Below are 13421 nucleotides of genomic sequence, written 5' to 3' on the forward strand. Positions count from 1 at the left end.
CACTAGAAGGAAGCAGCACTCTAAGCAACATTACTCCGTGTAACCCTTCAAATTTTCTAAAATGGCGACAATCAACAACAACAAAAAAAGAAAGTTGACTGCGACGGCCGACACTTCAAGGATAGGTGGAAATGTGGACTATTTCTTCACCAAAATACGCAACAACTGTGTCTGCGTCATTTGCAAAGAGACAGTCGCTGTTTTTAAAGAGTTCATTGTGAGGCGATATTACCAAACAAGACACGCTGACATGTACAACAAGATTACAGGGAAGATACGTAGCGAGAAATTGAAGCAAATTAAAGCTAGTTTAATTTTACAGCAGCAGTATTTCGCAAGAGCCTGAGAGTCGAAAGAGAACGCCACAAAGGCTGGTTGCGAGATTGTTGAAATAATTAATTAAAAAAATAAATAATAAAGCAAATGTGACACACAGAATGTCTTGCTAAAATTTGCTTAAATATATTGTTCTATGTAAAGGACGTCAGCCAAGGTCGGCCCCCCACATTTTGACCACACCATATCTGGCCCCTTTTGGAAAAACTTTGGACACCCCTGATATAGACGTATTGTTCTGTCAAACACAACACTTGCTTTGGCTTAAAATACAGCAGTTTCTTTTAAATAAGAGTGCAAGAGCAGAAACTGCTTTTTCAGTCTTGTCTGTGTTTTCCGCCATATATATATTTTCTGTATCTGTAATATATTTTTTATTGGCAGATTCTTAAAATCAGGTGACTCGGACTTGGGTGCAAAAATACGCCACCGGGACATTCCTATTTTAAATGATATAAAGCAGGCCGGTCTGAGGCATGAAATTCCCGGGCAGAAAATGAGTCCCACTCCGGCCCTGGTGCACGCCTTTGTTGGTGAAAACGCAAGCATGACAAATTTTGACCGAAACGGCTGTTTTTGGTTGGGAAACACTTAATAAAAAAAAAAAAAAAAAGATCCTCAACACCCTCTGCTGTGAGTGACTTCGAGCGCCACTGAATATTTATCTAGTTTTAATTTGGATGTTTATCGCAGTCAATTAAAAAAAAAAAAACAGCTTGGTTGCTTTGCCCGAATGGTCATTTATTGATGATTGCGTCGAGTAACCTATAGGTGGCGTCGCAACTCCGTCCTCCCAATCAATCAACCCCTCCCTCTGAAATTTTGCACATGCTTACCTTATTAGTGTTGTTTTGGCGCACTTGCTAGATGGGCAGGACGCAGAGAAGACCAAGACCAGCGTTGACCTTCTTTGCCTGCTACAATGCGTCAGTCCTACGTCGTGCTGGTGACTTGGATTCAAGTCTCTCCTCCTTTCCCTCGCATCCTGCTCGTGTTTACGATTGCTGTTGTGTTTGGATGACTTTTGGAGCAAACTCACTTTTTCTGGTTTTTGCGGATTACGCCAACCAATTTATGACTTTGTCTTGGGAAAAGTCCATTTTTTGCCCTGTGCTGCAGTTGGATTAATAAAGCAGTAAATTTGATCATCCATCCTAAATGCGCATTTATCTATTAGGAGATTGTTTATATTGACTATTTATGCGCTGGCTTGGTTCAAAACATACTATTGTGTGCAGCCTTTTGTTTTAAAAAACCTTAAAAGTCACTTGGTTGTAGTGAAGAAGTTCTCCTGTATGGGGATTGGATTTTGTTTACGACTGTCTGTCCATCATCAGAGCTGTTATGATAGAAAAAAATACTGATGCTAAAATTGTCATAATGGTGATTTTGGATTGCCACCTGTAGAGGCTAAAAAAGCTGATCATTGGAATGCATGGGAGAATGATTCAATAGACATTTGGACCTTCGGCGTTTTGGTTTTTGGTTGTTGAAAACACTTTAACATTGACACTGAAATTGTCAGTGACGTTTCAAACGGAGAGTCACTGAACCGGTAATTATGATGACGAAGAAGCCAGTCTCATAATACAATTTGTTGCTCCCCAAAAAGCTACAAAGACTGAAATGATGATTACAACAGTTAGAATGTGGCTCCATGAAATTTTAGAAACCTCTCCTTAATAGTAGGGGTGTATTGATAAATATTTATTGATTGATATATTGGTTAAGCACAATCGAAATTAAACCTAAAATATCAATTGATTTCGTCCATTTCGATATAATTGGTTAAAATAATTTCAAATGTCAAAATTCTCAAAAACATCCAGATTTCTATTTTTTATTGCTTTAGATGAAATATAACTGTCAAATGTGTATTTATTATTTTCAATAGATCGACGATTCAATAGACCTTGAAAGGAGTCGTACTTGACTTTGCAATATTGCTGCTTCGAGTATTCGTTTTATTAAAGTGGCATTGTAATGGTTTGTTTTGACAGCGTTTGCTTTTAGTTTTATTGAATTAGGTGGATACACTGCCCTCTAGCGGTGACTGAATATGACTCAACTCATTTCACATGGCTGAATCCAGCTGCTCCATGTTAAGACCAACATAAGCTAAGTTTTTGGGCTAATTTTTTTTAATGCATTCATAATTCAGTTTATAGATATATTTAGCCTTTTGTGGGAATATGTGTTTGAACCATTTGAGGCCATTGTAAAAAACAAAAAAACAAAAAAAGTTAGCATTTTATAGCATTTAAGCTAACAGAATTTTGCTATGAAAGTTAGCCAATTGTTCTTTTGTTGTACTTAGATCCTTTTTTTTTTTTTTTTTTTTTTTTTTAAATACCGTTTGAGGCTCAGCTCAAGTAAATTTTTATGTTTCTCTTCCGATTACTCGATTATTCGTATTTTTTTTTTTTTAGCAAATGTTTTTTAATGCATTCGTAATTTAATTTATCGGTATATTTAGCCTTTTTTGTGGGAATATGTGTTTGAACTATTTGTTAAGAGCATTGTAAAAAAAAATGTTAGCATTTTATAGCATTTAAGCGAGCGGATTTTTGTTATGAAAGTAAGCCAATTGTTCTTCTGTTGTACTTAGAGCCTTATTTATTTATTTATTTATTTGTTTGTTATACTGTTTGAGGGTCAGCTCAACTATTTTAATTTTTTATCTTTCTTGTCCCATTACTCGATTATTTGAACTAACTAGTTCATCGATTACTAAAATAATCGAGAGCTGCAGCCCTAATCGTATTGTCAAGGAATTTATCAATTACAACCCTACGAAACCATCCCTGTAACGTGATGAGAGGAAGTTGATGTTCACCGCTAGACTCTAAAAGAGACACACCATCATGCCTCTGTGGCTGAATATGTCCTCATGCCTGCCTCTTTCCCCAAACTGCAGCTGGGATCCGATCCTGGACTTAGACCCGACGAGTTTGGACTCTGATCGGGTAGTCCCGCTCAGTTACTACAGCTTTCCCCTGCTGGTGTTCATCACGGTGGCGTGCACGCTTTTGTCGGCAGTGGGTGTGAGCGGCAACGTCTTGACCATCCTAGTGGTGGGAAAGTGCCGTGACATGCGCACTACCACGAACTTGTACCTGTGCAGCATGGCCGTGTCCGACCTGCTAATTTTCCTGTGCATGCCACTGGATCTCTACCGCATGTGGCGCTATCGTCCGTGGCGCCTGGGCGACGCGCTTTGCAAGCTTTTCCAGTTCGTGTCCGAATCCAGCACCTACTCGACCATCCTGAGCATCACGGCGCTTTCTGTGGAGCGCTACGTGGCCATCTGTTTCCCGTTGCACGCCAAGGCCCTGGTGACCAAACGGCGGGTTCGCGGGCTCATCCTGGTTCTTTGGTGCGTGGCCCTCGTCAGCGCGGGGCCAGTTTTCATCATGGTGGGCGTGGAGCGCGACCACCCGGGTTTCGGCGCCAACCGCACCCAGGCGGAGGACGACGACACGCGGGAGTGTAAAATGACACGCTATGCCGTGGAGTCCGGCCTCATGGGTGCCATGGTGTGGCTCAGCTCCATCTTCTTCTTCATGCCAGTCTTCTGCCTCACCGTGCTCTACAGCCTCATCGGACGTCGCCTATGGCGAAGGCGCCAGGAGACCAACGTTGGCTCATGTGTGGCGCACCGGGACAGGAGCAACAGGCAGACTGTCAAGATGCTTGGTAGGTGGCAGTGATCATCACATTTCAGTGCTTTGGACGTCAATAGGCGTTTGAGTTCTAACTGTAAAAATTAAAAAAAACTTAAAATTTACGGTTAAATACTGACAGCTATGCTTGCTAGATTTCTACTGTTAATAAAAAATCAACAACTAAAAACTCAAATGAAAACTAAAATGGATTACAGTAGATATTTTTAATTGAAGATCCTGGTAATAAAAACAATACAGTGGTATCTTTACTTACGAATGTAGGTTTGGAAAGGGACGGTAGGGACAAAACACTACCAGGATGCTCAAATTGTCCCCACCAACTTTTAAGCAACCTGATTTCCATTATATAATGACTTCAGTTAAAAACACTAGGGCAAATAAGTATTTAGTTAACCACTAATTGTGCAAGTTCTCCCATTTGAAAATATTAGAGAGGCCTGTGATTGTCAACATAGGTAAACCTCAACGATGAGAGACAGAGTGTGGAAAAAAAAAAAAAAAAAACAGATAATCACATTGTTTGATTTTTAAAGAATTTATTTGCAAATCATGGTGGAAAATAAATATTTGCTCAATACCAAAAGTTAATCTCAATACTTTGTTATGTACACTTTGTTGGCAATAACGGAGGCCAAACGTTTTCTGTAACTCTTCATAAGCTTTTCACACACTGTTGCTGGTATTTTGGCCCATTCCTCCATGCAGATCTCCTCTAGAGCAGTGATGTTTTGGGACTGTCGTTGGGCAACACGGACTTTCAACTCCCTCCACAGATTTTCTATGGGGTTGAGATCTGGAGAATGGCTAGGCCACTCCAGGACCTATAAATGCTTCTCACGAAGCCACTCTTTTGTTGCCCTGGCTGTGTGTTTGGGATCATTTTCATGCTGAAAGACCCAGCCACGTCTCATCTTCAATGCCCCTGCTGATGGAAGGAGATTTTCACTCAAAATCTCTCGATACCTGGCCCCATTCATTCTTTCCTTTACACAGATCAGTCGTCCTTGTCCCTTTGCAGAAAAACAACCCCAAAGCATGATGTTTCCACCCCCATGCTTCACAGTGGGTATGGTGCAATTCAGTATTCTTTTTCCTCCAAACACGAGAACCTGTGTTTCTACTAAAAAGTTCTATTTTTGTTTCATCTGACCATAACACATTCTCCCAGTCCTCTTCTGGATCATCCAAATGCTCTCTAGCAAACCGCAGACGGACCTGGACGTGTACGTTCTTCAGCAGGGGGACACGTCTGGCAGAGCTGGATTTGAGTCCCTGGCGGCACATTGTGTTATTGATAGCAGCCTTTGTTACTGTGGTCCCAGCTCTCTGTAGGTCATTCACTAGGTCCTCCCGTGTGGTTCTGGGATTTGTTATCATTTTGACGCCACGGGGTAAGGAGGGAGTTGAAAGTCCATACTGCCTAATGACAGCCCCAAAACATCACTGCTCTAGAGGAGGTCTGCATGGAGGAATGGGCCAAAATACCAGCAACCATGTGTGAAAAGCTTGTGAAGAGTTACAGAAAACGTTTGGCCTCCGTTATTGCCAACAAAGGGTACATAACAAAGTATCAAGATGTACTTTTGGTATTGACCAAATACTTATTTTCCAAATAAATTCTTTAAAAATCAAACAATGTGATTTTCTGTTTTTTTTCCCCACATTCTGTCTCTCATGGTTGAGGTTTACCCATGTTGACAATTACAGGCCTCTCTAATATTTTCAAGTGGGAGAACTTGCACAATTAGTGGTTGACTAAATACTTATTTGCTCCACTGTTGGTCATTTAGAATGCCTTCCCATACTGTATGTTGTAAGGATAGAATTGACCCTACTTTTATTAAATGTAAATTATTTTTATTATGGTCAAAGTTATATTTACCTCTTTTCACTTGCCGAATATGTCGGTCCACCCCCCTCAAACGCATGTTTGATTGGCTTGCTCCCACGCCCCACACACACTGGTTATATAAACAGTATGTACTTTTTCCAGTCGTTTGATGTAAAACAACAGTTTAAAATTTTTTCCAGTAGGCCGACAGCAGATTGTTAATTTGACAAACTTTTTACGGTTTTACTGTTTTTATTATTCGAGTTGGAGTGAATGCAGCGGTTACTTGCTGTCAGCCTCTCCCAGTCAAATTGAATTGACGTCTCGTACCTTCAGTGGCAGCCAATGAGTGTCTTATATAGGGTTAAAGTGCATGTGACACCATAAAAAAATCTTATATAGCATTATGTAAATTAAAATCATATTTTGAGACGATTCGACGATATACAACAATTTGGCAAAGCGCAAATGACGAGAAATGAGTCTTTATCTGTCGTTTAGCTCCTCTTGTCATTATAGCGCTTTGGCGCCTCCCTCTGGGTGATGATGCTAGCAGAGTAGTGATTTCAGCGGATTTAGAATTTAGCCCAAGGAAGATTCAGAACAAGAAAAAGGAGACAGAGAGCAGACTGCAAAATGTCATCATTGTTTTTATGTCTCTCGTCCAGTACTTCTCAAATAGTGGGACGCCCCAATGTTGGTAAAGTTATACTTTATAAGTTGATCTGTGTTATTTTCTCTAATAGAAAAAAAAAGACAATGTGAGGCCGAGGCGTACTTATAATTGTAATATTATAGACAAATAATACTATTTACCGCGGCGGCAGAGTTTGGGGGCGGGGGGCAAAACATTTATATCTTCTTTGGGGGGGGCGTAACAGAAAATAATTGAGAAGCACTGCTCTAGTCCAATATTTTTACAGGATATTCTTTGTATCTAAGTATTTTAGCCCAATTGCTAAATAAATTGTATGGCCATGACATATAACAGTCTTGTTCTAAATGGAATATGAAATAGTAAAAATGCATTTATTCAGTACGACAGGGCTAAATTACTGTATAATGGTCAAAACTGCCGACTTCTTAAACCTCCCGAACGGCATTTTATGCTACCGGCGTTAGTCCAGCTCTTGTCATTTTCCTGAGGGTACTCGGAGACCAAGAGCTAGGCTACATGCTAACCGAACCGAGCGGTTCTTTCAAGACTCTTCCTTGCCTTTCGAACACAAAAAAAATCACACAAAACTACGCCAACTCATGTCACACACGGCAGCGGTGGTGTTCTTCACCGATCAGCCAGCCCCTGGCAGTGAGCAAGTTTCGGCTTGTCGTTCCCCTGCTGCGGCCCCGGCAGGCAGTGCTCGTCGCCGGGGACACAGCAGGGGAATGAACGCCGAAAATGGCACATTCTGGTTGGACAAACTGGCAGATGTCGGAGCGCGTGGCTGCCCAAGCCCAAGCCTATGATAGCGCTCTCCTGGCGGACACGTGAAGAGGCCTGGCGGGGCTGGAAGTCTCTACACAATCGAGAAACGCAGACGAAAGCGTCGGCCAAGGGAGGCGGCAACTCCCGCCTTCTCAGTGGAAAGGGAGCATTGTCACCCACAAAATGCAAGCCAGCTCCTGATTAAAATGTGTGCCATGATCCCAGTATTTGACGTAATATAAAACACGCAGCTTATTCTTTGTCCGTACAATGGTCACTCCATTGTCATACTTGTTTTGCCCATTTTTCATGGTGAACAGGATCTTTTAGAAACCCAGAAAGGTTCACACCACTCTCCCTGGTGTAGCAACAAAAGTCTGCATCACATTGGGCTGGTGTGACGCGACTATATAAACAAATTAATCCAGTAAATAACCTGGATCCACAGTCCTTTAGCATACTATAATGAAAATGATGTCTCCCGTTAACGTCACATCCGCTTTCTTCCTCAATCCGTGACCAGAAGTCTCTAATTTCCGTAGCGTGGGATTCAAAAAATTGAATATATCCATCGCTTCTGTACACATCCAAGTGGTCCATTTCATTCAGGAGCATAAAATACAGGGTGTAATATGAAATAAACATGCTTTTTTATGTCAATTAGTGGAAAAAACAATGCAATAATGTTTTGTGGGGTTATTTTTTTGCAGTCGTTGTGGTCCTGGCCTTCGTCCTGTGCTGGCTTCCCTTCCATATGTGCCGCTACCTGCAGTTCCGCTCGCTTGACGCGCCGTCCCCACTGCTGTCCGCCGTGTCCGAGCACTGCAGCCTTGTGTCGGTTGTTCTCTTCTACCTGAGCGCCGCCATCAACCCCATCCTCTACAATACCATGTCATGGAAGTACCGCGGGGCGGCGGCGCGCCTCTTCGGCCTGGGCGACCAGCGGCTGCCTCGGACCCGCACCGCCAGCACGCTCAAGGCTGTTGCAGATGGATGGATGGAATCTAGCGCTAGCTTCTGAAGCCGGGGTAGAACATCCGGATGGATCTGTTTTTGTCCGTGAAAACTTTGCATGTATTGTACAGAATTTACTTTCTGGATGACAATGAAAGCACTGTAGAACTTGTGACTTTGTTCATTTTATATGACGTCAGTATTGTTGAGTACTACAGTATATGTATGTGTATTTATTGATCTCATAGAATTGTTCATTCTAAATAAAATTGTAAAAATTCATTCGTCAACTATTTTGCTGCCATTGACAGCGAAAGACATCCAATCCCTTTTAAATCATTTAATGCCATTGAACAGGGCCGGCCCAGGCCATTTGGGGGCCCTAAGCAAAATAATGCCAAGGGGCCCATATTTTTGGCTCACCATTTAAAATGCATATTATGCCAATATTTCATTTTACTACAATCAGCGGAAGCCGTACATTTGCCGTTGCCGACAGGTGACAACTTGCTCGGCTTTACTTGATTCGCTCCGGACATTCGCCCTGCGGCCAATGGCAATTACCAGTACGACATATTGACAAGCTCAGCTGACAACAACGTTGAAGTCAGAGTGTCTTGCACAACAACAACAACATCAACAACATGCTCTATTACCTTGATACTGTTGTTTCTTTTCTTCTCCGATTTTCTTCTTCTTTCGTTTCTCTGCTCCAGAAAGATAAATTCTCTTCGACATATTCGTGCATCTATTTTCCAAGCAAGTTTAAGCACCAATCATCGCAAAGCAGGTTCAACGTCACTCCCCAGGTTGCCAGATTGTAATGACAAGAAAATGGATGTTTGCATAGATAAACGGTAATGCGTGCCACATTATTCACAATGCTCTATTAACAACGTTTAAAAGGAGGTTGCCAGATTGGGGGCCCCCTAGTGGTCAGGGGCCCTAAGCAGCAGCATAATCTGTGTATAGGCTGGGCCGGCCTTGCCATTGAAGACGATACACATTCAATCCATTTAGAGTGCGATCCCAGTGAAAATTTCTCGTGGATCACCGTCAATGGCAAAGAAACTCTGTCATGCTGTCAGCTCTCCCATGTTCAAAAGGATTCGACTTCTGTCACTGTCAATGGCAACCAATTAGCTATTTTTTTTTAATGGATTGGATGTATCTTCATCAATTTCCAGGAATGAGTTTTTCTTTTTAATGTTATGTCACATGTTGGTAGGCAGACTTCCTGCTGCAAGATTACAACTACCCTAATGGCCAAATAACACTGGTTAATAATAATTTTAAAAAAAGTTGCATTGATGCAAACACTTGTTCTTACACAATTTTGGAGTGACTTAAGGGGATTCCCCCCATCCCCTGTAAACCTTAGTTTTTTGTATTGAATTTTCTTCGAATTCAATATTTCAATTTATTATGCAATGCAAAATTATTTCAAAGTGATATTTTCAACAAAATCGGTATAAAACTGGCCATAAAAAACAGCCCAAAGGTAACAATATGTGGCAAATACATCTTACGTCATGTTTTAGACAACTGATCAACAATAGGGACAATGCGATGGCTGTACTGCACTGCTGCTAGTGTTCCAATATGTGAAAAGCAACTAAGACAAGCTAATGTTCACAATGATTGGTAAAAATGTTTATAACCATGGAAAGAACTGAAAAGTTAAACAGGTGTTGGCACAAAAAAATGAATCTGTATAAAACACCACAAACATAGGGTGGGGCAGAGAAACTTGCTTATTTAAATTTGGCACCTTGAAGCGACGGTTGGTCTGAGGATTGTAGGGATGGACTTATTTGAGAGGGTGGGGCTTAAAGTTTGTTTCTTAGGGTGCGTTATTTATTTTGTGTTTATTTTTTAGAAACCCCAGTGAGCATCATGGAGTGGTTGAAATTGGAATGCTTTTACTGTTGAGGCATTTTTTTCAAGCGAGCAAAAAAAATTGCGTGGATTAGGTTCCTGCACGAATTTGTAGGGATGAAATTTCAATTCTTAATGGAGGATTCGTCCCAAAGAACAAGCAGACAACCCAAGAGCTGATGCCTATTTGCTGGCAGACCGTCGGGGAGATCTCAAAACAAATCTGCTCGAGGGAGGCCAGGTTTCTTTTTCTTTACATCAACCATTTCCCTGAAGTTGTTTACCCATGATACAATCGACAGCCGGGCAGGAACACCATCGAAATGTCTACGGAATGCGCTTTGCAGCAATTGAGCGATCGCTTAAAAAAAAAAAAAAAATGCCTCAATGCTCGTTCTGTGAGATAAATCCTCCATTAAGAATTGAAATTTCATCCCTACAAATTCATGCAGGAACCTAATCCACGCAATTTTTTTGCTCGCTTGAAAAAAATGCCTCAACAGTGAAAGCGCGTTCCAACTTCGTCCACTCCATGATGCTCACTGGGGTTCCTGAAATATAAACACAAAATAAATAATGTATGTTAAGAACTAAACTTTAAGCCCCACCCTCTCAAATAAGTCCATCCCTACCATCCTCAGAGCAACCGTAGCTTCTGGGTGCCAAATTTAAATAAGCAAGATGCTCTGCCCCACTTTGTATAAGACTAAAATGCATACAGATAAAAACTGATGGCAGATTTGAAATCAGCTACCAAAATTTGTACAGAACGAGTTTAAAAAAAACAATAACATGGCAGTTAAAAGTTGTATAATATTTAAAAAAATATGTACCGTAATTTTATCAGTGCCTGCGTTGAACTGTTTCACATGTATTTTTTTAACCTTTCACATTCTTAACTCTTTATACCAACACCAAAACAAACAAACAAAAAAACCTAAAAAAAAACAACCCACTGATCTACTTCCAATTTATTTTGTCCACTCGCAGCTCTCAATCAAATTGCGGCGAGATGTCAATAGTTGCTGGGCAGACTTCACGGAACATGGTTACAAAGGCATCATTGCCTGATTTCTACATAAAATGAATGAAATAACTAGTAAAATATATAGGATTTACCAAAAATAAAAAAAAATTTTCTTCGCAGTCACGACTTCAATGGTTATCATACACTTATTCACCAACTTGTAGTTGGGTAAAAATGTACCGTCTTGCTGCAAAATGTTGTCAAGGTGTGAAGAAATAGCATTTGTAATTACACTGGAAAAACAATTTGACAAAAAATGTATCGAGTTCCATTTTTATGCTTATTAAAGCTAAAATTGGCATGCTGATTACAATATTGGAGTCAGTTTTTTCCTAAAAGTTTTGTTTCCTCCATGGTTTGCTATATTGTTACTAATTGCACATAATAATTACAGTCGCCGTATCCTTTGTAAAAACGGCATTAAACATTGCCCTCATGGCCTTTAGTTAATTAAAATTCAATATTTGAATTTTTAAAAATTATAAGCATGCTAAGTACAGGAGCTTTCAAATTTTTAAGAAAACGAGGATCCTGTAGTTCAAAACTTGACTAAGAAAAAACTGAGATCAATTTTGGGTTTTGCCTGCACCAAAACCTAAGAGCTGTTAGACCAAACTCAACAAAAATGGTGTTCTCCAGTGTTATAATTGTGATGTTGCTTAGATATATATGTAAATACAGCACACTAAAGGCCTCTGCGATGTTTATGTCCCATCTCAGGTGTACGATGTATTATATTGACAAGGATGTCCTTTTTAATGATGCCTAAAAAAGTGAGCATTATCATTATTAACTTAAGCATTAACACTTTACAATAAGGGTCCAAACAGTATTCAGTAATAGTTAAATATGGTTAACTTATGAGGTACATTAACGTGAGATAATACCATACTTAAAGCACCCAAGGACTAATAGAGCAATGTTTTTCATTTTACATTCACTTAATCATACCAGTATACATTAATAACTATGTATTAATACACTAATGTACAGTCATGTGAAAAAAGTAGGACATCCCATGAAAGTTATTTATTAAGAAATGTTCACATATCAATGTCTGATCTCGTTTTTCTTTATATCTGGAAAAGAAAGTGATTTAATTGCAGGTAAACAACAAAAAGTAACATTGTTTTAGTCATTAACCAAATACAGTGCCCTCCATAATGATTGGCACCCCTGGTTATACCAAAGCACACGGTCCCAGTTGAAGCCTGGACCTGTGTTTAAGCCTGGGACCGTGTGCTTTGGTCAGATGAGACCAAGATTGAGCTCTTTGGCAAAAAACACTCTAAGTGGGTCTGTCGTGCCATGAAAGATGCGCATGCTGAAAAGCACCTCATACCCACTGTGAAGTATGGGGGTGGGTCAGTGATGCTGTGGGGCTGTTTTGCTTCCAAAGGCCCTGGGAACCTTATTAGGGTGCATGGCATCATGAATGCTTTGAAATACCAGGACATTTTAAATCAAAATCTGTTGCCCTTTGCCCGAAAGCTGAAGATGGGTCGTCACTGGGTCTTTCAGCAAGACAATGACCCTAAACATATGGCAAAATCTACACAGAAATGGTTCACCAGACACAAAATCAAGCTCCTCCCATGGCCATCTCAGTCCCCAGACCTTGTTTTGTTGGCAAAAGGGGGTTGTACAAAGTATTAACACCAGGGGTGCTAATAATTGTGACACACATTATTTGATGTCAAATAATTATTTCTTTATGTGGGATTTTTCCCCCACTGAATAAATGCACTTGTATTGAAGGTTGAATTTTTCTCTTTTTTTCCATTAAGGTCCCATATTATTTGAATTAAAAAATTATTACAAGCTAAAAATCTTAACCAGGGGTGCCAATAATTATGGAGGGCACTGTATATCAACAAAAATGCATATTCTAACTGAGGAAAAAGTTAGGACACCCTACCACCTCGTAGCTAGCGTTACCCCCTTTGGCTGAAATAACTTCCGTGAGACGCTTTTTTTGTAGCCATCTACCAGTCTTTGACATTAGTCTGAAGAAAGTTTGCCCCACTCCTCAACGCAGAATACTTTCAACTGTGGGATGTTTGAAAGGTTTCTTGCACATGTACAGACCGTTTCAAGTCATCCCACAGCATCTCAATGGGATTAAGATCTGGGCTTTCTATCTCTCCATTTCTTCCTTTTCAGCCAGTCCTTGGTGGATTTACTGGGCTGTTTTGGGTCATTGTCATGTTGCAGGGTCCCACTTTTGCTTCTGCTTTAATTTTTTTCACAGATGAGCTCACATGTTCCTCAAGCACCCTCTGA

The 13421-nt window shown here is 40.5% G+C and overlaps 1 protein-coding gene across 1 annotated transcript; it reads left to right on the forward strand.

The window, feature by feature from the left end:
- The first annotated feature begins 2750 nt into the window (after positions 1-2750).
- On the forward strand, positions 2751-8300 carry ghsra (growth hormone secretagogue receptor a). Its single transcript, XM_057859733.1, has 2 exons — positions 2751-4032; positions 7990-8300. Exons 1-2 carry the CDS (start codon positions 3201-3203, stop codon positions 8298-8300), a joined length of 1143 nt encoding a protein of 380 aa, XP_057715716.1. The 5' UTR covers positions 2751-3200.
- Positions 8301-13421: the final 5121 nt, after the last annotated feature.

This window comes from Corythoichthys intestinalis, chromosome 15 (assembly GCF_030265065.1).
Source record: "Corythoichthys intestinalis isolate RoL2023-P3 chromosome 15, ASM3026506v1, whole genome shotgun sequence".
NCBI classification, from domain to species: Eukaryota; Metazoa; Chordata; class Actinopteri; order Syngnathiformes; family Syngnathidae; genus Corythoichthys; species Corythoichthys intestinalis.